The sequence below is a fragment of the Mesitornis unicolor genome, unplaced genomic scaffold (assembly GCF_000695765.1).
Source record: "Mesitornis unicolor isolate BGI_N332 unplaced genomic scaffold, ASM69576v1 scaffold22104, whole genome shotgun sequence".
Classification (NCBI taxonomy): domain Eukaryota; kingdom Metazoa; phylum Chordata; class Aves; order Mesitornithiformes; family Mesitornithidae; genus Mesitornis; species Mesitornis unicolor.
The window spans coordinates 68752-92455 of NW_010178576.1; the positions used below are offsets into that span (position 1 = coordinate 68752).

A 23704-nucleotide genomic window follows, 5' to 3' on the forward strand; every position below is an offset into this window, starting at 1 on the left:
TTTTTTTTTTCCCCTCCTCCTTTTATTTTTTCTCTTTTTTTTTCCATGGTAGGGTCAAATCTGCTCCCACAGAGCTCTCCGAAACTCCCACAGAATGCATGCCAAATGCAAAACACAGCACTAGGCATGATGATGACAATTTTCCAACTATCACTGTATAAACTCAGGACTATTTTGGGCCTGATTTTCGAGAAGTGCTGAGTGCTAACCTCAACTGGAGCACTAGTAGCACACCTGAAAAATGCAGAACTGTAAGGTGGACACCAAAATTCCACATACTCAGAATATCTACAGCAAAAACCATGGCAAGTTTATGGAGTTTGTGTCATCAGCAATTAGAACAAAAGAGCTGGGAGGGCATTTTCTAAGCACCAGCTAACCTTTCTTGTTGGAGGAAGAGAGGGAGAGGGAGGAAGAAACTAAAAATATTCTATGCTGTTCCCATGGGGTGGTGCGGGGAAGAGAAGACATTTTGATTATACATAAATTAATATATAATTTAAGGGCCCTGACCTAAAATAACTTCTTATACCAGGATAAATAAATAAGCCTGTAACTGTTAGCATTGCAGCACGGAAAACATAAACCAAGTAAAATTAACCATTTGGAAAATCTCCTTATCTCCTCTTATGTCTGCTACAATGTGATCTTTTAGCTATCACTATTCCAAGCTGCAATAATGGTATATCAGTTGAATTGTGCAAGCCTCCTTGACACCAAATTCATCCTTTAAATCACTATGAGAGCAACTCCAAGGGGAAAAAAACCACAACAAAAATAAACAAAAAACACCACAATTTTTTAAGATGTGTCTCTCACATCATAAAGCCTACTATATTGTTTCTCAAAGTAACAACTTGCTATAGGAGAGAAAACATTAAGGAAAAAAAGATCAAGACACAATTACAGAAACTTAATGCTAAACCTTACAAAATGGCCAATTTTTATTCTCAGGTATGCTGACCTACACAAGGAATAATGGGGTTAACATCAACAAATTTATACATATGTGAGATGAGGAATAAAAGCCCAAATTCTTTATACAGAACTAAAACTGAATGAGATGGTGTCTTAAATAAATCTAATTTTATTCTTCCAGCGAGAACCAGTCTCTGCATAAAATTATGTCAAAAGAACTGTATGTCATTTTAGGCTTTATTTTACACTGTTTAACCATGTTGCCCAAATTTGGGAACTACTTCTTCAGCCTACAACACACATTAACAGGTGCCATTAATCAAGCAGCTCTTTCACACTAAAAGGATTCAAGTACACCACTAATCAGGAAATGTGTACGTTTGCTGCATTAGTGATGCTCTTGCTGCATTTTGTTGTTTCTCATTAAGTTCTGTGCTTGTCATAGGCCAAAGTTTCTGCATTTACTGTTCTGAAGCCTACTTGCAGTTATAAGAGAGTAATTTTTGAAGCCATGTGCCTGTCTTCCATACCTAGACTAAAGATGCTGGAATGACCCAATGTCAGCATTGAGCTAACTAATCATCCCAAACATCTGAGCATGAAGTCATTCTGTAAACGGAAAAAGGAACAGATGCCAGTGGGAAAAAAGCAAGTTAACTCCACAATTGCTGGCATTTTCCAAACACCCAACTGAAGGAATGCTGTGGTCTGCAAAGGGCAACATCCTCCCACTGTGACTTACCCGTGTTATGAGACTTCCACTGAGCCATAGGCTAACTGAAGGCAAGCCTGTATGCAGAGAATTCATTTGAGAAATTCCACAGTTCAGACTGTGTCACCAGCGGTCTCTTGAGCTAAGGAAGTTGCTCAGACCAAAAGCAACTATAGATCCCAGGCACTGGGACAGAACCAAAAATCTTCTGCTGCAGCCTATTGCAAGGAGCTGGTCTCATAGCAATAATACAGGAGACAGTGTGCTGCACAGATCCTGACTGTTGCCTCCCTTCATTATAGGGACCGTACAGCTGCTTTCCTAGTTTGGTTTATGGTCAGTTCAGAGAATTACAGAGCAATTTAGGATGGAACGGGCCTCAGGCAGAAGGGATCTGCTCCAGGCAGAGCTAATTTCAAACTTAGATCAGGTTGTTCAGGTCACTGTCAATGTTTGAATACTGAGTTAAATGAAGATGTTGAAGAGCTGAAATCCTGCCACAAACTTCTAAAGCATCAGTAGGAAGAGAAACAGTTTTATGATGCACCAAAGGCTTTATCTGAAGTCTAATTCTCCAGCTCCAGTGTACAGGGCAAGCTTTGCCTTGTGAACATCAGATATCCTCATCATTTAGCCATCAGTACACCAGCACTAAGCACTCCAAGTTTCACAAAGCTTCTTCAGCCACCTACCAACTGCTATACCAACTGCTTTTGCTTTTAGGCTATCGTAGGTTAGAGATAAGGAAGAAGTTCTTTACTGAGAGGGTCGTTAGAAGTTGGAACAGGCTGCCCAGGGAGGTGGTGGAGTCACCATCCCTGGATGTATTTAAAAAGCGGGTAGATGAGGTACTTAAGGATATGGTTTAGTGGGTAGACAGGAACGGTTGGACGTGATGATCTCAGAGGTCTTTTCCAACCGAGCGATTCTGTGTGTGAATCTGTGTATTTGCTGTGAGGGTTACTGTGCATTTTTCAGACTTCCCTGGTGAAGAGAGAGTAGAAGCACCCACCCACAGTCCCCTTGAACACTTCCTGCAAAGCTGAGAGAAAACTCTCATGAAGTCATATCCAAGCCCCATCAAACTGGGATTCCTTACAAATGGCTTCTCAAATACTGCAGGAAATCATCTTGTGTGTTCATGTCTGCTGCTCCCATATACAGCATGTGGAATAACAACTCTAAAGAAAGGAACTTATAAGGGACACATTAAATGCTTCTTACAGCTATAAATCCATAACCAAAACAGTTTAATATTCCAAATCAATAACAGACTCTAACAGCATTTCAAAGAGGAAAAAATACTGCAAGAAGATAGAATCAAAAATAATACAACTCCAAACTTCCCACTCTATTTATTATGAGACAACCACGTGCTTGGCACTCCTCATACAGAAATGATGAATCCCAAAGGGCTTTCATAGCTTGGATCAGACAATACAAAACCAAAAACCCGCACTCAGACAACACAATGGTGTGATCTTCATCTGGTATATTGTATCACTAAATAAGACCAGATGAAGATTCATTTTCTCTCTTCTTTAGGGAATATTTATCTTCCTCTGAATAGCTCCATGTATATCTCCTACTTTAAAGTAGGAACCTGAAGAAATGAGCACTTTCCTACAGCAAGAATTGCATAACTCTTAACTAAGTGCAACAAATGTAATACAGCCTCCTGCTCTTAGAGACTCCATATGAAGCCTTAAATGAACAGAAAAAACTTCAGGATTTTGGAAGAAAAGCTTTGCCAGTTCACTTTAGCTGAGAAATAATTGCCTCTCTATCTTAACCAGGCTGAAGCTACACTTTACAGAGCAAAAACACAGAACAGAGCAACCCAAGAACAAACAGTAGGTGCAGGAACTTTCACTCACTTCAGAACATTTTCCCCAGAGGCAAGGAGTACTCCAGCTTTTATATTTGCATCCACCTTCTGCTTCTTCTTTGATAGGCTAAGGTAATTATATCAAAAGCTGCAAATGCAACTTAGATTCCTCCAGCCGCTTTCATATTTTTTAAACATATAAACACATACATGTATTCATATATGAATTAATTTTTATATTTATAGTTTTAACAGGAGGAGGAATCCAAGCTACAGGGTGAATTTCACTCTCTGGAGGCTGGAACTGCAGTTAGGTTTCAAGCTGGGTTCATAGCAGTGATACAGAATGGGTTTGGACTGGAAATTTTGCTTAGAGCTCTGCAGGACTTTGGAGGCAGGCATGGGGATGGAGGACAGAAGTATCTTACTTCTGGCTGTACAATATCAAGCTATACTTTCTATGGTGATATTTTGCTGACAATGCAAACCTCAAGGGCAAAGCTTAAAGAAAGAAAAAAACCCCAAACCTGACATGTAGACATTATCTTCAGTAATGTTAGACAGCCAGCATGGGACCAAAGTGGGAGTTTGTGAAATTCAGTTGCAAACTATATAAAAAGACTGCAGTAAAACTACTAAAAGTTAAAGTCTGACTAAGGCATGGATTCTCCAACGCATTCTGAAGCCTAATGTCGGGCTGGAGGCAGTACTCAGGTTAGGCAAAGGGAACTGAACATAAGGTGATGCAGAATTATTTCCTGCTTCTTTGTGGGAGAGGTGCAAACCTTCTCTAGAAGGGCATCTGGGGTAGTCTGCACCTGGACTGCAGCTTCACTGGCTTCAGCATTGACCTGTGACCTCAGCCCAAAGGACGTGGACTTCTTACTGATTGTGTAATGCACAAAAGTGCCTTCAACTGCATCCTTCCTGCTTCTCGCGGTGAGCTCCCACAAGTCTGGAGACTTCACCATAAGATCTATTGCTACAATACCTTAGAACACAGAGAGGTTTAGCAAGGAAAAAGAACGAACAATACTTAAACTGAAAATATATGCAGATTTTTAAGGTTGCATCTTAAAAAAAAAGAGACAAAAAAAGGACAAGGGACAAAAAGAAAAAAGGACAAGAAAAAAAAGACAAGAATAAAAAAAGCGGGACGAGAAGAAAAAAGGGGGAGCAAGAAGTAAAAAGGGGGGGGGCAAGAAAACAAAAAGGGAGAGAAGGTATGTTGTGTGCAGCCAAGATGTGTATATGGTGCAGGAAAACAGTGTGAAAGTGTGGCATTGCCAGAACATTGCCATAAAGTTTGCTAACTTTGCTACTCTTTCTTTCAGGTAGGGAGAAATGCATTTCTATATAAATATGATAATGGCAAATTCTTTGAAATTATACAACAATTTAGATGAAAGACTTTTAGAACCAAGAAGTTTCCTGACTCTTATTCTCATATTAAGTTTGCTAAGTTTTTTTTATTCATCAGGTATGTTAAAATTATAATTGACAGATATGAAAAAATAATTGCAAGGGATGGAATCATAAGGAAAATCTCTTTCCTGCATATTGGCTGTTACAGCATATGGTCCAGATGAATTTTCTTCTGAATGTTGATGTCTATTTTGCTATTGTGAAGAAGCCTTTCTCTAGATATGTTTCCCATACTAGAAAAAGCATAATCAGTTTAAGGATTATAAGCATGTACTCTTTTTTGAGATGTCATAAATGCTTATTTCTGTAAAGTTACAGTGTGCTGATTATTGCACCTATATTTGTGTTTGAATAATCTCACTTGTGTAGGTAAAGCACAATCAACTCAATGTTAATGCTATGCTAGAGTACCACTAAAATCAGAAGAGTAGAAAACCCCAAAATATCTAGGAGAGATCAACATAGTTATTACGACTGAGCTTTCTGTTGGTTTTGTTTCAAGAGAAGCTGTATGATACAGCTAGTCTCATTTCATCATACTTTGGAAAGACATCCGCTACCAATTTTTTCCCTCAAAGAAACACAGTATTAAAAAAAAAAGAAAAAAAACTTAACTTGTTTAACTCTGCAGAGTCTGTGTGCTTCCTACTAAAATCTGCTCAACTGAAGGCTTACAAATTAGTCTCTGGAGGTAGAAAAGGTCATAAAAAGTAAACGACTTGCTTTCCAATAGTTCACTATAGCTGCTAGCTGAAGCTACTTATTATTGGGGATTCGGTTTTAGTACTAACTGTTTCAGATATGAACCTCAAATGGTCAAAAGTGACTAAGGCAAGACTGGCTGTATGAATGACACTGTGTGATTGCTCCTCTGTAGATATCACCCAAAACCACAAAATCTCAATCCAGAACTGAATCTCCTTTGAGTACCATAAAATACTGATTGGCAAGCCATGCCCCTGGCATATAGACATTTCTTTAGGGAGGCTTCATACTAAAAGCAGGTGGAATGAGTTTTTTGATACAACAGTTACTTTTTGCTACTACATTGGGAACAAGTACCATAAAAGATCATATCCAAAGCCTAACTGCCAAGACAAATGGACAGCATGCCTACAACAATGACTGATCTTCATTTTTGCAAAAGACATTTGTTTACTTAAGACATTCCACTAATCTCCCCACCTTTGGAGCAAATCAGGAAGCTCTGACCTCCCATTACTTTTAGACTAGACAAGGCATCTGAGATTACTGATGGTGAACTGTTATCTCAACCTGCATTTCTTGACTTCTAATTCGTAGTGTTTCCACTTGCCATGTTACAAAGCATAGAGCCCTCCCTTCCCAGGAAACTCAGAGAACCGAGCATCAGCTCTCTAGGGCCTTGTCCTGGACGGCTGACAGTGTTCTACCAAGTGAGGTCTTTGTGGTTAAAATTATATTACAAATTCTTCAGAGAAAAGATAGCTTTCCTCTAAAGGGAAGCCTGCAAGAAGCTTCTTTGTCACTGTAAAACGATGATGATAGGTGGATTAAGGTAGTCGGCCAAAGAGAGAGATGTGTCATCACCGATCATCTGAGTGGCTATGAGGGAAATTATGAATAACATTGGACAGTTAAGGTTTCAAGTAATTGAAAGTATCTACAGTGTAATGAATAGACATCTGGCAATAGTATCCTGTTCTAGTTAGTACATCGTTTTGGACAGCTGGAGTTCAGCTAACTGAGGTTGCACTACAAATACATTATAAAGATTTTCCAGTATGCAGCTCCTTTAACTCTGGAGGTCTTCAGGATTCTTATATCAAATTCATTGCTTTAAAAAAAAAAAAAAAGTGTAATGTAGTGAATCCAACCAACATATTAAATACATTAAAGCCTTAATCTTCCTGCCAAGGCTGGGAGGTGGAATGTGTGGTTCTTTAAGACGGCTACAAATAGATCCTCTCCCACTAGAGCTGAAAAAGCCAGCTAAGCCGGCCAGCAAAAATGTAAAGCAGACATTAATCACAGCAGCCTGCACCTTCCCTCCACTTGCAAGCTCTGTGTACCAGCAGGAAGAAAAACAGAGAGCACCAAACACAACTCAGCATAGGCTGCACTTATGCACTTCCTGAATTACTGCTAGCTCCGAGGCACTGTATCTAATTTGTTGCTATTAACTTCCCTGTTTGATGCTTTTCAACCAAAAGCAACACATATGCAAAGCACCCATCTGATTGGTTTGACTGAGGATTTCTTTAATTACATGTTCAGAAAGCTCCCTCCCACCTCCTCTGAGGAAAGAAAGTCAGAAAAGACCTCAGAAGGACCATCATCAAGGTTTCAATATGCTACCTTCAGTATCAAAATCTAAACCTCCTCTTTCAGCTTCTGATATGCGGACTTACATATAAAGACTGATGCTCTCATGGCATGACTTGCACATTAGGGAAATAAAACTAAGTAACAAACTCACTATATCTTTTTTCTCTACCATTTATTGAATACATGCTATTTGCGCTATCTTTGTTTCTGGCTGTGTTTCCTTCCTAGAGCAGAAAAACATTTCTACCACACTACTCCTGCAGGAATTCCTTTTACAAGTTTCACAACAGTGATACAACTTGGCCAGTGACAAAATACCCAGTGCTTTCACTTCTTCCAGTGACAAAACACCCAGTGTGATACATCAGCCTCTGATTTACTGCCCCTCTCACTGGTTTGTCAGAAATTTGAAGACCTTGAATGGAGAAACGTTACATAGAAACTGATAGGAGCAGGTTGTCTTCACTTTCCAGTGCAATATGGAACATTTCCTACAGACTCCAGAAGACCTTGAATTACCAAGTTTTAAGACATTACTACTATTATGTACTTGACAGATATTTTACGAGATCCTGAAATACTTCAGTAATACATTTTCTACTCTAAGCAACTTAAAAAAGTTTTAAAAAAAATCCTTAAAACATTTCCATGATAGCTTTTTGTCCAGCTCCAAGAAAAAAAAAATAATCAAAACCAAACACATACAAGACTCAAAATGGGATGACATACAATTTTAACTTGTTAACATTCTCTTCAGAAATCACACATACATACACTACCTGTAAGAAAGTTGTGCCATATTTATGCTGATAAAAATCCTTACATCACTTAATCATGTTCTTGAGTAAACAGTAGATAAACACGTAGTTGTAGATCAGATGTATATCAGTAATTATGTACATAGACACAGAATTAATTAGTGAGTTTTTCAATCAGGACAACAGCATTACCTTCTTTTTGCTGCAATAAATCTGCCATTTCTTCTCTGGAGGGAGTGCAAACATAGCCTCTCTGTTCTTGTCTGTGAGATCCAATTCATCCTGGAGATTGTGAGAAAGAAAAATAGGAAAAAAAAAACCAACAGTCAACAGCTGCATTGGCAATTTCTAATCGGTTGAGAGGAATCTGTACCAGGCACATTAACTAGCTTTCTGTCAAAAGGCAGAGGACTTAGTGGCTCCCAAAGACTCAAAAAATTATTGGTTTCGTAATTTTTACCTTGCTACTTTGAGTTCTCCCTGTCAGAGCAGAACCTAAGAAGAGAGGCAGCCTGAACAATTCTCATGTCAAACTTCTATTACTAATGATTAGTCAAGGATGGGAAAGACCACATGACAGGCATGAAGTGAAAAACTCAAAGCATTGGATTATGACACAGACACTTGTCACAACTCTTAGAGAAAGGCTAAAAATTAAATACACCTTTTTCCTGGCTTGCAGTACCAGCTTGGTCTTCTGTAGGAGAAGAGTGAAGCTACTGCATCTTTTAAGCAAAGGTCACAAGACAGTTGCCTAGTAGTAGTAATGGCAACAGCAACCTACAGGTTGAAATGTTTGTCCAGATGTTTGTCCTGTGAACCACACAGTCACCGGCAAAAGACAACGAGAGTTTCAGACATAAATGATGCATCTCCACGCAGCGTCATATCAGGTTAAACAGACCAGTAAACTCAGTCTCTGTTAAGAAAAGTGAGTTCAGTGGAGCATACCCTTTTTAGAGCACAGTCAACCTTACATTTGTAAAATGAGGGATAATGCTGTGATCCAGAACTGACTTCCAACTCTGTCACAAGCTCCCTCTGGATACACCACAAAATTCCCCAGCTTTGGTTTCTCTTCTGTAAAAGTTTATAACAGTAGACTCTCTTCCTATACAACAAGTCTCAAAAATCTGTGTTTATTCAGCACTGACTAGAACAAGGCTCCAATCACAGCTACCAGTTTCAGGTGCTAATGGGAATTACAAAAATAAGAATGGTCTTCATTGCAAGCAGCCTGCAAGAGCAGGGACAAGTGTAGATGTCTAAATGAGAGTTTTGGCAATATAACGACAAGCTTCCAATAACATTTCAATGAATCAGTTTTGGCAGGGTTTTCTTTTCGCTATACATTTGAAAATGTTTGGAGAAGGAAGTGTCCAGGGGTCCAATATTAAGATGACATTCTAGCAACTAAGAACGCTGCACATGCAGAATCTGGCACCCACACTAACCTAGCCTGAGCAGAGACAATACCTCTTTAACTTAGCCCAACAATGGCTCATTTGGAAAGTGTTCAGGGCTGGGAAACTTGTGAAAACAGTGAGCTAAATTGCACACTGAGCCTGGTAGCGGCTGCTGACAGATTTAAAAGCCCATAGAGATTTCAGCTGCAAAAAGGTACAAAAGAAATGCAAACAGTAACAAGGCGAGGTCAGTGCCAGAAGTCCAAGGTAGAAGAAGCTGGAGGGTTTTTTAAACAAGAAAAGGTTTAAAGGCAAAAAACCCCCACAATTTTAGCTGTGCAAAAAGAGTGCAAACCATGTGGAAATGTTTAGGGTGAGCTTCCAAACAAGGGGGCAGCCAAGCGAGGCAAGGAGTTTTATCCTTGCTACACACAATTAGAAAGCTCAGGCCAGGATCACATTCTTGGGGGGAGAGGGAGAGTGAAACGACATGTAAGGTCTTAAGACAAGCAAAGGAATGCTGATGGAGGTCAAGCATGTGGGAGGGGAAGGAGGGGCAGACAAGGAATCAGAAATGCCAGGTTTGGAAGAACCACCAAAGGGGGGCCAGAATACACATCTGAAATGAGCTGGCAGGGCTCAGCCAAATTCTTAGAAAAAATATTACTGTTTTATTGAATTGCTTAATGATCTTAGCCGCGGCCTTTTTTTTTTTCTTTTTTTTTTTTTTTTTTTAATAAAGAGCAACTAACTTGGTTTTCTAATCCATACTGCTGTTTCTGGAGTCTGAGGGCAGATCAGACAAGCAGTAAAAGCTCTTTCAAGAAACTGTGCACAAAACTGAACAGTGATCTCAACCAATATAGTTCAAGACAACCATTTCGTCAAAAGGACACTGCTATTGACCTAAACCACCCAGGATGCTGCCACTCAGCAGCTTCTAGACGCTGCCCTGGATGCTTGCAGTATCAGGAACATAAAAAGAGCACTCTGCTTTCAGTGGAGCAATAAGAATATGCAACTTCCAGTCATGTAATTTTGCATCCTGATAGCATTAAATTCTTTTCAGGACAGAAACCCAGAAAAGTACTTTGAAGGGATGGAAGATCCTGTAGGAACAAAGTGCATCCACACCCTACTTTGTTGTGACTCAGGGGGATAGATTAAGCCCGAACATTAGAAGTCATCACATTAGCTCAGATAACATAGTAATAAGGAAACTGCTCAGGGTTCCAGGCATAATGTGATCACCAAAGGCAAACCCAAACACACCTGACTGGAAAAAAAACACATGGAGGACTGATTATCCTTCCTTTTGAAACAGCTAGTGTTTGTCTTCATTAGGAGGCAAAATGCTGGGTTCTAACTCCCAGGTCAGATGGGCAGGTAGGAAGCATGAATATTCAGCAGTGAGAGAGACACCTTCTCCAGAATGCAAAGCAGCAGTCAATGTCCTTTCCGGAAGTTAGTCTTCAGAAAGTGTGCTACTTCACTGAGAGGAAGAAAGGAGCAAGAGCAAGTGAAGAGGCCTACGTATCCCCCTCTAGCTACTCTATTAATCATCAAATTCCAGCCTATAAAGAACCAAAAAAATCCCTGCAAAATACAAGAGACACAAACCCTTCTTCTGGGACGCTCCAAATAATCTTAACTCTCCCATCCCCAGCCCCTCTCTATAGCAGATCATCAGAAGACCACTGCACAGGAAACCCCTGGATCTAGCTAAGAAAGAAGATCCTGGATCAGGTGGACCATTTTCCTATTTTCACTCAGGATCCTTACAGGTGGTACATAAGGAAAGTTGCTGCTTTGAGGGAAGCAGGAGGAACAACAGAAGAAGTAAATTTCAGAAGGGTAATGTGCTCCATGAATAGGTCATTCTGACCCAACAAGAGAGGCAGATCTGCCAGTATGCAGAATTTCAGACCCTAGAGTTAGCTTAGGGACACAGCAAGCAGCTATTGAAGGAGAAAGGAATTACAAAGGCTGGCGAGAAAGGGGAATAACTACAAACTCTGAATGCAGTCATCAAGACTGGGGATGGAGCCAGGCTAAGAAAGCTGACGTGACCGAACGCCCAGGGAGCAAACATAAATGGCAAAATAAAAAAGGTCTGTTGAAACAAAGAGGGGAAAACGCCCTCCTCCACTACCTGTGCCAGCTTCCCAACTTAAATGCAGTAACTCCTCTTCTATGCCTTGGATGGGCAGCTTGGTTTCAGCAATTCATGCCAGCGTGACCCAGCACAATGGAGCTCAGCCTCCTTGCTCTTAAAAACACTTGAAGTTGCAAGTGTTCTCAGGAAGCATGGATTAAAAAGACACTTGCCAGGCTGTCCTAAGGGAGATGTAAAGCACCTCCAGTTAATATTCCTTACATTTCTCTCCTTTATCTATTTCCGATTTGATTTTATTTTATTTACTGAGATGAGGATACATTCAAGTTAATTTCACTTTCATGTGGGCATTTTTTTTTACTTACACAGATTGAATTTCAATGATAAAATATATAAAATGTACTGGAGCTGGATTTGAGGTTCCAGTCCAGCTCTCAGGCCAAAAGGGAAGATGGCCTCCATTCAAAATGGCTACAACCCAAGGAAATCAAAGACAGAGAGAAAAAAAAGGGAACAAGAAGGAGGAATGGGTAGGAAACATAAAAACAGCATTTTGTTGGATTTAAAACCACAGTATGTCCCCTGTTTTTGAGAACATTCATCAAAGTGTGAAAGCTGGATTTGATGCTGTGTAGATATCAGCTTGATAATGATATTATTCAAAGCTCCATAAGAGCTGGACAGAAAAGCATTTCTCACATAGAATGGGCAGTACTTCTCTTAGTCACATGAAATGGAATTAAAATAGAAAAAAAACTAGTATTTTGGGAATGCAGAAGAGTGGTTCTCCAAAAGAACCACTAAGGGAGAACCTTCAACACCTACCAGCGTGCCTGCCTCTCTAAAGGACAGTCTTCAATGCCTACGAACATCTCTGTACTGAAATGTGTATTGTACCTCCACCATTCAGTCATTTATGGAAAGGTGGGACAGAGTCACAGGATAGCTGTTCTTTTACCAGTCTACTTCACCTGGCCTTGCAAGGAGACTTAGACAGTCCATAGGAATTTTAGAATTTAAATGAGGAAAACTTAAAATAGTTTGAAAGGCAAACTTAGTAAGATACTGAAAGGACATAATGAGACTTCCCATTTTTAACACACTGATGCTGAAGCCACAGGATGGAAACCTCAAGACTATGAGTGCACAGACTATCAGGGCTTCAGTACCTCTTGGCTTCAAGTCAGAATGCTGGAGACCAAGAGCCCCAAACTCGATACTCCAGGGATGTTTGGACCCTCATAGGAGGTTTCCTCAGTTCCAGTTTCTCATTCTGCTTGACCCAGTTTCACTGGCTGCCAGACTTCCTGGTCACCAGGGAGCTTCCCAGCTACTTAAGGTCAGACAACTGCTTCATTTTGGAAAAGACAGAAAACAACAACAACCCAAAACAGCCAACCAACCAATCAACTTTCAGAGGCTGGTGACGTTGATTTTTGTTGTTGTATTTTTGGTTTGGTTTTGTCTTCGTAAAAGTTTAATGAATCATGCATAACACTTCCAGCATAATGAAGCACAGAATTCTGACATGATATGTTTTGTTTACTGCAGGCAATAACTTCATTAATATGAGCATAATACATTTTGCCAGAAGGGACAGGAGATTTTGTTTATTTTCTTATGTTTAGTTGAATACCTGTCTTGTTTCATCAATTTCCTATAATTTCAGCTACAGATAGTTGAGTTATACTTTTAATTTTTAGCTGTAGATTACAGTCTCTCTTACTTACAGTGTTCTTGAAAGCATATAATTCATATAAGCACCCATTCCAGGCCTGTGTTTCACATTTGATGGCTTTTTTTATGATTGAGAGAAGTTAATGACATCTAAAAGCATATTCTCATTTTTAAATTATTATTTCTGCCTACAAATATTTTCAGTCAAATATTAAAGAATTTTTAAATTCTTTTACCATCCCCAGAGGTGTAGCTCTGGCATGAAATCAATCTTTATTTTGCTGCACATAATCCACCCTGAGATGTAACATATTGGCAAATAGACTTCATCCTTTCTGCTCTTCAGAGTTACCTATTCTGAACTTCTGATTACAGCACTATTGCACTGTTTGGTTCTTTAGCCACAGATGGATACTCAAGCAAAAGGACAGCTATGTCTCAGCATCAACAGGCACCATAGGAACCAGATCCTCAGATGGCACAAACTGGCCAAGCTCCCCAGAAAGCCTAAACTGCACTCTCCCTTGTTAACTCAAAACAGAGACTTAAGAACTTCCAGACCAGATGAGGCCAGCAGTTATCTGACCTGTGACCAGCATCAAAAGCTTCAGAGGGCTGTGCAAAAGCTCTGCAACCCGTAGAACAACCTCTGTAGATGGTCAAACACTTCCCAACTCCTTGCCTAAAAAAACTGGCTGATTTTGTGTTGCAGGTGAGTTAATGTCCCTTTCAAGATGGGTATAGCGTTGGTATTTGCAAAATTTTTTGTGCAGCTCCAAAGTTTTCCTTTTGCTCTTCACACCAGCATTATCCTTTGTGGTTCTTTGTAAGTCATCCAGTAGGGACCAAAAGCGAGAAAGTAGGAATAACATTAAGATGCCTTTACACACTTCAGAAATCCTCTGTGATTTGAAGACTTTTTATTTTAATAACTTGCTTGCATACTCACCTCAAAAACCTAGGTTCTAGGAGTGTGTTAAATTTTACATTATGACCTTGCACTATAATAATTTTAGGTAAATGGACTACTCTTATCTTGCTTTCTGTTCACATTCCCATTCCTTCGTTTTTCCTTTCTCTTGCACACACCTACCTTTTCTTTTTCCTCTCTCTAATCTTTTTTCTCATTCTCTTTGACCCTTTTTTCCTGTCATGCACAAATGCACTCTTCCTTATCCACCTCATCAGTCATTCTCTCTCAGTCTCTTAACAGCATCAAACACATCCAAGTTACAAAATTAAGTATAATACACTGTTGCCAGTATAATAAATTCCCTATCCAGTATGATACCTGTTGTCTCAGGTTCCCCAAGGTAATTTATATAGAAGTCCGTCACCATGACCCCAAAAGGGCCCTATTCCAGTTCCACTGATGCTACCAAGTGGCATAGCACAGCTGACAGGCTTATGACTTCAATGAATTTATTTAAATCTTGTAGAAAGTAAAAAGTGGTTGTAACACACCATGGGATCCCATCCAGCATCCACTGGCAGGCCTCAGAGAAGGTTCATGTTTATGTGATATCACTTTGAGGGAAAGTTGACAGTGGGTTAATCAGTGCTGAAGTACAACTCAAGCTGACATGAGATAAATGGCACTGACATGTCTGGGACTCTAGAAGAAGGGGAAGCAGTGGAAAGATCAGGGAGGAGGTTGTCAGCAGCACACTACAAGCTTTTGCAATACAGAATCCAATATAGCATAACTATTATAGTTTTAACAAGCGAACAGAGTAGGACCACATTGCTAACACATGACTTATATTGCCTGAAAGATACACTTCTACATTAACAACAGTCACAGGAACCTTTATTTTTTGGTTCATGCTGCCTATGCCAGCTTCTGCTGGCAAATAACAGGTTAGTTTAGTGGCGCATATTGGAGCTGTGCCTCTGCCCACCAGGGAGGGAAGTTGAGGAGGAGCAGAAAGAGAGACACCTTCATCACAGTTCCAGAGGCAGCTGTCCAAAAAGCTGCTTCAGAGATAACTACAGTGAGTGAACTAAAAAAAAAAAAAAAAAAAAAAAAAATCAAACTTTTTCAGATCTCAGTCTCTTTGCAAACAGCTTATGAATCCTTGAAGCAGAAGAGATAAACCTTCTCTATTTAATCACTGTGTCCACCTCCAGGGGACAGTATAGGATTATTCCCCTACAGTTTTCCTGACATTGCTTTGTTCAATCCAGCTCATCAGGCTGACATGTAAGAGGCAGCCTGCTGGAAAAAAAAATCAAACTTTTTCAGATCTCAGTCTCTTTGCAAACAGCTTATGAATCCTTGAAGCAGAAGAGATAAACCTTCTCTATTTAATCACTGTGTCCACCTCCAGGGGACAGTATAGGATTATTCCCCTACAGTTTTCCTGACATTGCTTTGTTCAATCCAGCTCATCAGGCTGACATGTAAGAGGCAGCCTGCTGGAAGGGTGCACATTTCCAATATTGAGGAGGTCGATAAGGCAGTCTGAAAGATTGACTGTTCAAACTGTCAGTGAATGAGGTTCATTCGACTGCACAAACTGCCTACGCTCATGTGCAAACTGGAGCAATGAGCAGTGCAAAAAAAAAAGTACTGCTCAGGAAGGGTCTCTGAAAAAGAGAAATATATCACAAGCCTTACCTAATAAGCAATTGCAGAATTTGAAGTGTGCTTGAGGCAGGTACTGAAAGGAGTAAACCAGAGCCTCCTTCTCTAGATGACATCCAGTTCCCATTCCTACCTTCTCAGGGCTTTGCCTGGCACAACTGTATGGCTCTACCCAGAGCAGAACTTGATGGCAGATATTCTTTCAACAGGCAACGACACTACCACCCACGCAGCCAGCACATTGGTTAAAAGTCCCCACGTGGACACCTGATATATGTCCTGAGTCCACTGGTGACCCAGGAAAAAAAAAAGCAAAACAACCCCTAAAACAAACCCTTTCCTCCCCTCAAGCTGTTCCATCTCATCCTAACCCTTGGCAGTAAAAGCAGCCTTTGTAAAGCACACAGAAACAGCATAGCACATGAGGCTGGAGAGTGATATTTTGTTCAGTTTCCCAATTGATAAGAATTAGGTGGACCACTGGAAAACGTCATCGTGTTTCTATGCATAGTATGTGTATGTGTATATATGTATGCCACTTGCACCTTACATACACAAGAACTGTATACATAAGAGATATCACATAACATCTGCCCATACCTACAATGTGTTACCACTACATTTGTCCATGATGAAACCACTGCGCACACATGAATCGCTCACACAGCCTGCTGGCATAGGAAGCAATGTATACATTTCAGCTACTGCCACAGATGTGACTGTAAAGTGGAAAAGCAGACAAACAAAAGGCTATGATTCCATTATGTTCTTTTTCCTTATTGACTTTTCAAAAAGCTGTGGCTTTAAAACCGATTCAGTACTAGTGACTCAAATTTCTTGATTCTCAGTCATAACAGTACAAGACAGAAAGCACCTGATGTTTACATACTAGAAGATGTGTTTCTCTTCTACCCTGCCAAGACAGAAGTTACTCATTCCTAAGGCTCAGCAGCAGAGAGAGAATTTCATCCATCAAGGACACTGTTTTTTTGGCAGAGAAATTTATCTTGCAGAAAGTCAGTTAACACTCCCCTTCCCCCAAACACTCCCTTCCACAATACTGCTTCCTTTTTTCCTCCTTAATCATTGGTTGATTGCTTCTTTGCTTCCTGGAGAAGAGATAAATCCTGTCTCTCTCCTACTCTTTGAAACCCTCTGTGACTTGACAGCACACAGGTACATAAAACCAGCAAGGCCTATTGTGGCAGTCCCCTTTCACAGGCCACTGGCAGCATCTGCTGTTCACTTTTCTGCCCTTCACAGGCAAACCACATATGTGAGACAATAATCTGCAGGGCGAAATAGAAAGAATGAGGAAAACCACTACCTGTTTGTGCAACAGTACACACAGATGTTTAGAGAAAGAGATCATGACTTAGATACGTATTCACATACATGCAGGGTTATAATATGGGTAGAGCAGGAGGGACTCACCTGGATAAAGGCGGGCATATGAGGACAGTAACACAAACAGTTGACTGTCATCACTGCTTTTTCTATTAAGATAGGATGCATGTTCATGTCAGTGAATTGGAATGAGCCCAGAGAGAGGGATGGGGATGAAAACTGAATAGTCAGGCTCATGTCTAATTTGAATCCCTGCTGCTGCAATTTAAGCCTATTACTTCCGGCCCTTTCAACCACAGACACGGTGAGCAGATTTTTTCCTTCCTCTTGGTAACAGTCCTCTTGATAACAGTTTTCAAGACTATTAAAGGCTGTTGTAATGTCTCTCTTCAGTCTTTTCTTGAGGCTAAACAAGCCCAGCTCTTTCAAACTTTCTTAGAGGTCATGTCCTCTGGACCTCTCATTCCTCTTCTAATTGACTTCCGGGCTCTCCCTGGTCAAAGTACATCTTTCTTGAAGTGCACTGTTCAGAAGTAAGGACAATGTTGCAGCTGAGAACTTACCAATGCTGAGTACAAAGATTACCTCATGCATCTTCCAGACTGCATTCCCAGTTACATATTCCATAAAGAAAATTACTTTTTTTATTTAATAAAAACCCTAAAAACCTGCATGACTTATATCCACTTGTTATCCACTATAATCCCTAGTTTCTTCTCTGAAGAAGTGCACTCACTTGTCTACTTCCCATCCTGAATTACCAGACTTGCTCGTAAAAGGAGCATGTTTTAACTGTCCCCATTGAATCCCATCCTTTTTCACATAAATTCTCCATCCTCTTTAAAGCTTGTTTTTTTTAACATATCCACAGTATTTACAGCCCAGTGACATTTGGAAAGTTAATAGGTATGCTCTATATTCCGCTATCAGTCAACTAAAGGAAAACACCAAACAGAACTGAAACTGTTAAACCTCTGCTTGATACATTGTTTCACTGTGACAGGTTGCCAGTCCTCTAGGGTAAGTATGGTATTTACCTCCATATTCTGATTATACACAGTAGTTCAAATACCACTCTCAAAAAGACCATCTAGTATCACCACATATGACACTAAATAACAATAAATCTGCTGTTTCAGTACAGTGCCCATTCCCCGCCCCTCATTTCCTTTCCTTCTCCTCCCCTCATTTCCCCCTTCCTTTCCCTTCCCTATGCCAGGGTTTGTTTTTCATGCTAAGGTCTTTTAGATGAGACTCTGCATGGGAAGGTAGGTGTGGGAAAGGTTATTAGGAAACTGCCATCTAAACTGCTACCTTTCTGGCTTCCCCACCCTCTCCCTCCCTACAAAGTCTCCTCTGTTCTGTTTTAATACTAATGAGTTCAGAGGAGGTTCCTAGGCTGGAGCAATTCACAGCCTGGATGGTGCCAAAGCACACAGGCACACACCTCTCTGATCGCTTCCTGCCCAAACACAGTCCTGCTGGCTCAACTCTTCAAACGTGGGCTGGGAATTGCTGCTGCGGCCCTGTGCCAAAGGCAGGCTGAATTTCCAGGGGCGTCGGTGCCACCTACTCCTCTCCTCCCAGATTTATCCTCATGTGTGCATCCTATTTGCCATATGCCCCTATGGAAAACAAGGGTAAGTCAGAGCCTGGCTGACCTTTAAATCTCTGATAAAATATTACGTAAAAGGGCAGGAGGAACTGAGACGTCAATTAAGAATTTAATGAGCAAAATTAACTTCTTATCAAGCTTTAGTTGTGCAGCTCAGACACAAATGCTCAGACTTCCATGCAGGTAAACTGAAATGAACTCCAATAAATCTACACCATTTCTGGCATTAGTTTAAGTTTACACAAATAGAAGTGAAACCAGAAGCTGGTTTTAGTTCTTCTCTTGCTCTCTGAACAATTACTCCAGATTTAGTAGTGCAAGCCAAAGACCAGAATGTCCCTAATTCCATTAAACTGAGTGGACTGACTCGGGATTTATACAAGTGCAAAAGCAGGTAATTTGATTAATATTTAAATTGTAACAGAGACTAAATCTCTCAGCTAGACATCCTGTAACACAGGCTTTTCCTACAGTCTACAGCACAGACTTCACCTGTCGAATGGACTGAGCAGTCCTATCAGTCTCTTTTCACTAATTGCTATCTTCTACTTCAATAAATGAAGATGAGCTGTATTTACTACTAATCAGTCCAGACCAGCTAGAAGAACACTCACATAACAGAAGCCTCACATGTCCTCTGAGGTGAGGTGGAGGGCAATTCCACAACACTCTTCCCTCACATAAACAGAGTATTTCCATAGTCAAACACGGAATTGAAGGCATGACAGTATATTTGGTTATTCATTCACACCCTGTCCTGTCTCATTGCTTAAGTATTCTGATAATCAGAACAACAACTACTGCACTGACATCAGCGGGCTTAAGAAAACACCAGCCAAAATGTTTTTCTCTAAATATTTCTAATAAACAATTAGAAACTTTCACAAAATACAGCAACAGAAATAAGAGAAAGATAAGCACTTGCCTTGCAAACCAAATTAATCTCCTGACAACAAATTAGTAATTGCATTTACTGTCTGGTAAAGCATTTGTAATCCAAATGTTCTCTCGCATCATTAACATAGAAGCCAACAACTTTACACCAACTGACTAAGTCATCCAGCTGTTGCTCTCTGTACAAGATGTAATGCTGAAACACAGCCACTAAAGCAATCCCAATGGATTTTCCATGACTCAGGGATCTCTCTGGACACCTTCCAAACTGGGAAACAGCAATCTGCTTTCCCCTTATAATTTCCTTTGGAGAAGTTATTCGTCAAACTTCCACCTAGGAAACCATTGCATAACATTGTTGTACACATTGCTGAATTCATTTCAAAAAGTGTGTGTTATTAGTCTGAGCAGCCTTTCCCTTTACATGGTCAACAAATGATGTGAAACTGCAAAACAAAAAGATGCCCTTCAGTGTTTTTAATAGAGAAGTGCATAGAATATACAGATGTTGACTTTTGCATACAGCACTGGGTCCACGCACGAAAGAAAGGAGCATCTGCCCAGGAAGGCTGTAGAGTCTTGTATCACATTCTCCCTAGAAAAAGAACAAGTAGATAAGAGCAGAACAATGTCTATTACAGGTGGCAGTAGTAGAGATTTGCTTCCAAGTTCTTCAAATACAATACATTTTACCATTGGAAGTTTCCTGTGCTACCTACAACTTACATATGCCACATCTTTTCAGCACCTTTTAAATCTGTCTACAATTCCATACTAAAATTGGTTTAAGAAGCTTTACTATTCGCTGTTTCACACCAGGGAAACAAACTCACAAATGCATGAAATGAGTGGTATAAGCTTGCAAAGTTACCTAGCAAAAAGACATAATGCACTTGAAATACGTTTTCCTCCCAGCAAGTTTACCGACTTTTCCATTTACAGAAAGCAAAGTACCTGGCATTAACAGCTCTGGGTCAGTGGTGTTCCAGTGCCAGGTGGAAGGCATCTGCCTGTACTTCCCCTGGGCAAAACACAGCAAAGACAGAGCAGCTGTGGAGGCAGCCCGGTGCAATGCGTGACAGAAAAAGCACCTTCTGACGCCTGCCTTCCATATGCTGCTCCCACCTGGTGCTGAAGGGTTGGGCAGAAGAGCCACTCATCTCCTGTATTTAGTGACATTAAAAGCTCCCTTTTACCCAGGGCAGAGGAAGGTGCCAGGAAACTGCTGGCCTGAAAACCTTGTACACTAAAAAAGGTGCTACTCCATCCAGCCAGCCTCACCTGTGGCACCTTGTACTCCCCACATTGCAGTCTTGCAGACCAGGCACTTGACAAGAAAAGGCCATTTCCCCTCCAACACTGGAAGATCTGTGCCAGATTATCTTCACAGTTTCCCTGAATGATAAACAACCTTCAGCACTGTGTGAAGACCCAATCTACCTACAGAAGGACACAGAGTCATTATAAACCCTTTTCCCTCACTCTCCTTCAGACTACATGATACACTGAGCAATTATCATATCTGATACAGATTGCTACTAGATGAGCAAATACAGACAATTTGTGTCAACACATTAAACAGATGATCCTTCACGATTGTTACCTGCTTGTCCATTCAATTCTTTTATTTTGCTAACAATTCCTCCTAAACTCCAGCAACACTCTGCCTCAGTAGGGATAACACCTGTCATGCAAAACACTTGCATCCCATCCTCTTTCACAACCTTTCCTCTTCACTGGAAAATTTCACTGCTTCCCCAGCTTCAGGTTTACATTGCATTTTACATTACATTTACATTGTTGTTTCATTATACATTTTATGAGGTCTTCATCATCACAGGGACCTGGCTCTCCCTTTCTTGCTCAAACCAGGCTAAATGACAGACCATACCTCCTACAATATTTCAGCTCTGGCTCTTCTTCTATGAGCAGCAGAAGAAACAGACATCTGCCATTCAACCTCCCTTCATCAATGTGCAAGCTCTCTCTCCAAAAGCACAGCCAAAAGATCATCTTGGCCTAACCTTCATCCCATGTCATCTGCATCTTTGCACCCTGTCTTTGCTCTCCCTTCAGCACCACAGTTACATCAGCTGTGTCTTTTTGTTCAGTATTTCAGAAAACTTTGTCCCTCATTGGAATCTCCTGCCCAGTTACAATCTGCCCATCGTGCTCTTTGCATGATGTAGTACTCTGCCATTTTTCTCAGATCATCTCCAGGTGGCACCTTCTCATCCCAAATGACCTTTCTGCCTAGATTCATAACAGTCTTGCACCTCCCCTCAGCAGACAACCAATATCATCTCAGTGTTTTATCATTTCAGCAACCCTCAGACTCAATTCAGAAAGTTCCTGGCTCTTTGTTATAGCCATAATGCAACACAAAAACTATTCAAATATTAATGATGTGTTACTAAGGACAAAGGCCACTGTAGAGCTTTACATTATTTTTTCCTTTTTATGTAATGCTGCCAAAACTTGAAGCTATGCCAAAACAATAGTGTTATCAAATCAGCTGATAAGGTATTAGAAACACGTGGACACAAGATTTCTGAACAGTAAGCACATCCACCCTATCCATGCCTTAGAGGATAGGATATAATGACAGCTTCCAAGCCTTTATTAGAGGGAAGACACAAGACTGACATCTTTGCACATCCATTCTCTAGTGGCAGGATCTGTTCTTTCCTCTCTTTCTGCATCCCAAGCTACATATCTGCTGTGCTACCAAAATCCAGTATTTCTCCTCTTATGCCCTAGACGGACTACATGCTTTTCCTCAAACAGGGGACATCAGGATTATCCTGTTGAAAATGTGTAGTCCAGCAAGATCTTTCTCAGGTGTTTCACATCTACTTAATTACGTAATTAAATCACACACAGAACACACTCAAACATTCCCTTTGGGTATTCCCACCATGACCACAACCTTCCCCACCTTTCAGAAAGGCAGCCAGTATGCACTGCTTGGGATAATCACAAGTCAACGGTCACCACAGACACAGAAAATACCACACAGGCCAAATTTCAAGCAACATAGAATGATATAACTCCACTACTGTTTTCAGTGGAACTGAACTGCTTTACATTAGATAAGAATCTGCCCATAAGATTTATAGTAAAACAACAAGATCTACAAAACAGTATATCCCTACACAAAAGCCTTATAATTACACAGGTACTTTGCTAACACACCCAGCTTCTTGACAACCAAAATCTGGCACAAAAGCCCCAGTCAGGATTTGCATTTGTTTACACAACCCTGTTGTTTCTCAGACCCAGAGTGTGAGACCTGGCTCCCATCTCCTGCTCCCTTCACAGCATCTGGGTCTCACACATTTGCAGCACAGCAACTGCTGCTTCTCACACAGCTGCTCAATGAGCTGGGAGCTGCCAACCAGCTGCACCGACTGGAAGGGGGCATAGAGATAGCTAGTGCTGGTGCTGCAATCAGTGCCACAAGCCTGTCACTATCACAGGGCTCTGTATGTCGGTGAGTGTCTGAAGGGGGAAGCTGTCTCTGCCACAAAGCCTAAAATGTAATAGATATAAGGTATTGGGACTTCAATACCTATAGAAAGCTGATTTTAGTGATGTATGCATTAATATCAGAGACTTGTACACATGTATTGCACATGGGGCACATGCAAAGCAGACTCAACATTATGAAAACCTCTCTTTGAAGAGCAAGAAGAAAAAGAGAAGAGGTATTCTGGATATGGAAAATTTAAAAAAAGGTATCCTGGGTATGTACAATCTTGGACTGAAGAATTGTGCTAGAAGTAAAGGAACATCTGTGCATAACTAGACAGACAAGGACAGCACAAAGAGCTTTTGCCTCCCAAGCCTCAGTCCCCTAATTGCTTCAGAAATCTTAAACCACCCAGTACTTTTGCCATCATTATAATAGAAGACAAGTGCATGTGAGTGCATGAAAAATGTTAATCTGACAACTATAAACTAACCCAAGAGAAAGGAAATTTTTTGTGGCCGGCCCCCACCAGCAAGGAAAAAAATCTGCTGCCTCAAAGCTTTGTTTTCTTCTGCCTTCAGAGACAGTGTCTTCTGCTCAGATGGTGTTGCTAAGACTTATTCCTGGGTATGAGCCTCTGGT

At 40.6% G+C, this 23704-nt stretch overlaps 1 protein-coding gene across 1 annotated transcript in view; it reads right to left on the minus strand.

The window, feature by feature from the left end:
- The window catches only part of DAAM2 (dishevelled associated activator of morphogenesis 2), a gene marked incomplete at its 3' end in the record, with an annotated part of 98363 nt that overhangs the window by 67733 nt on the left and 6926 nt on the right, over nucleotides 1–23704 (minus strand). Inside the window, exon 2 of the mRNA XM_010182510.1 lies at nucleotides 8141–8230. Coding sequence (XP_010180812.1) covers nucleotides 8141–8230 — 90 coding nt within the window. The remainder of the gene's footprint in view (nucleotides 1–8140; nucleotides 8231–23704) is intronic.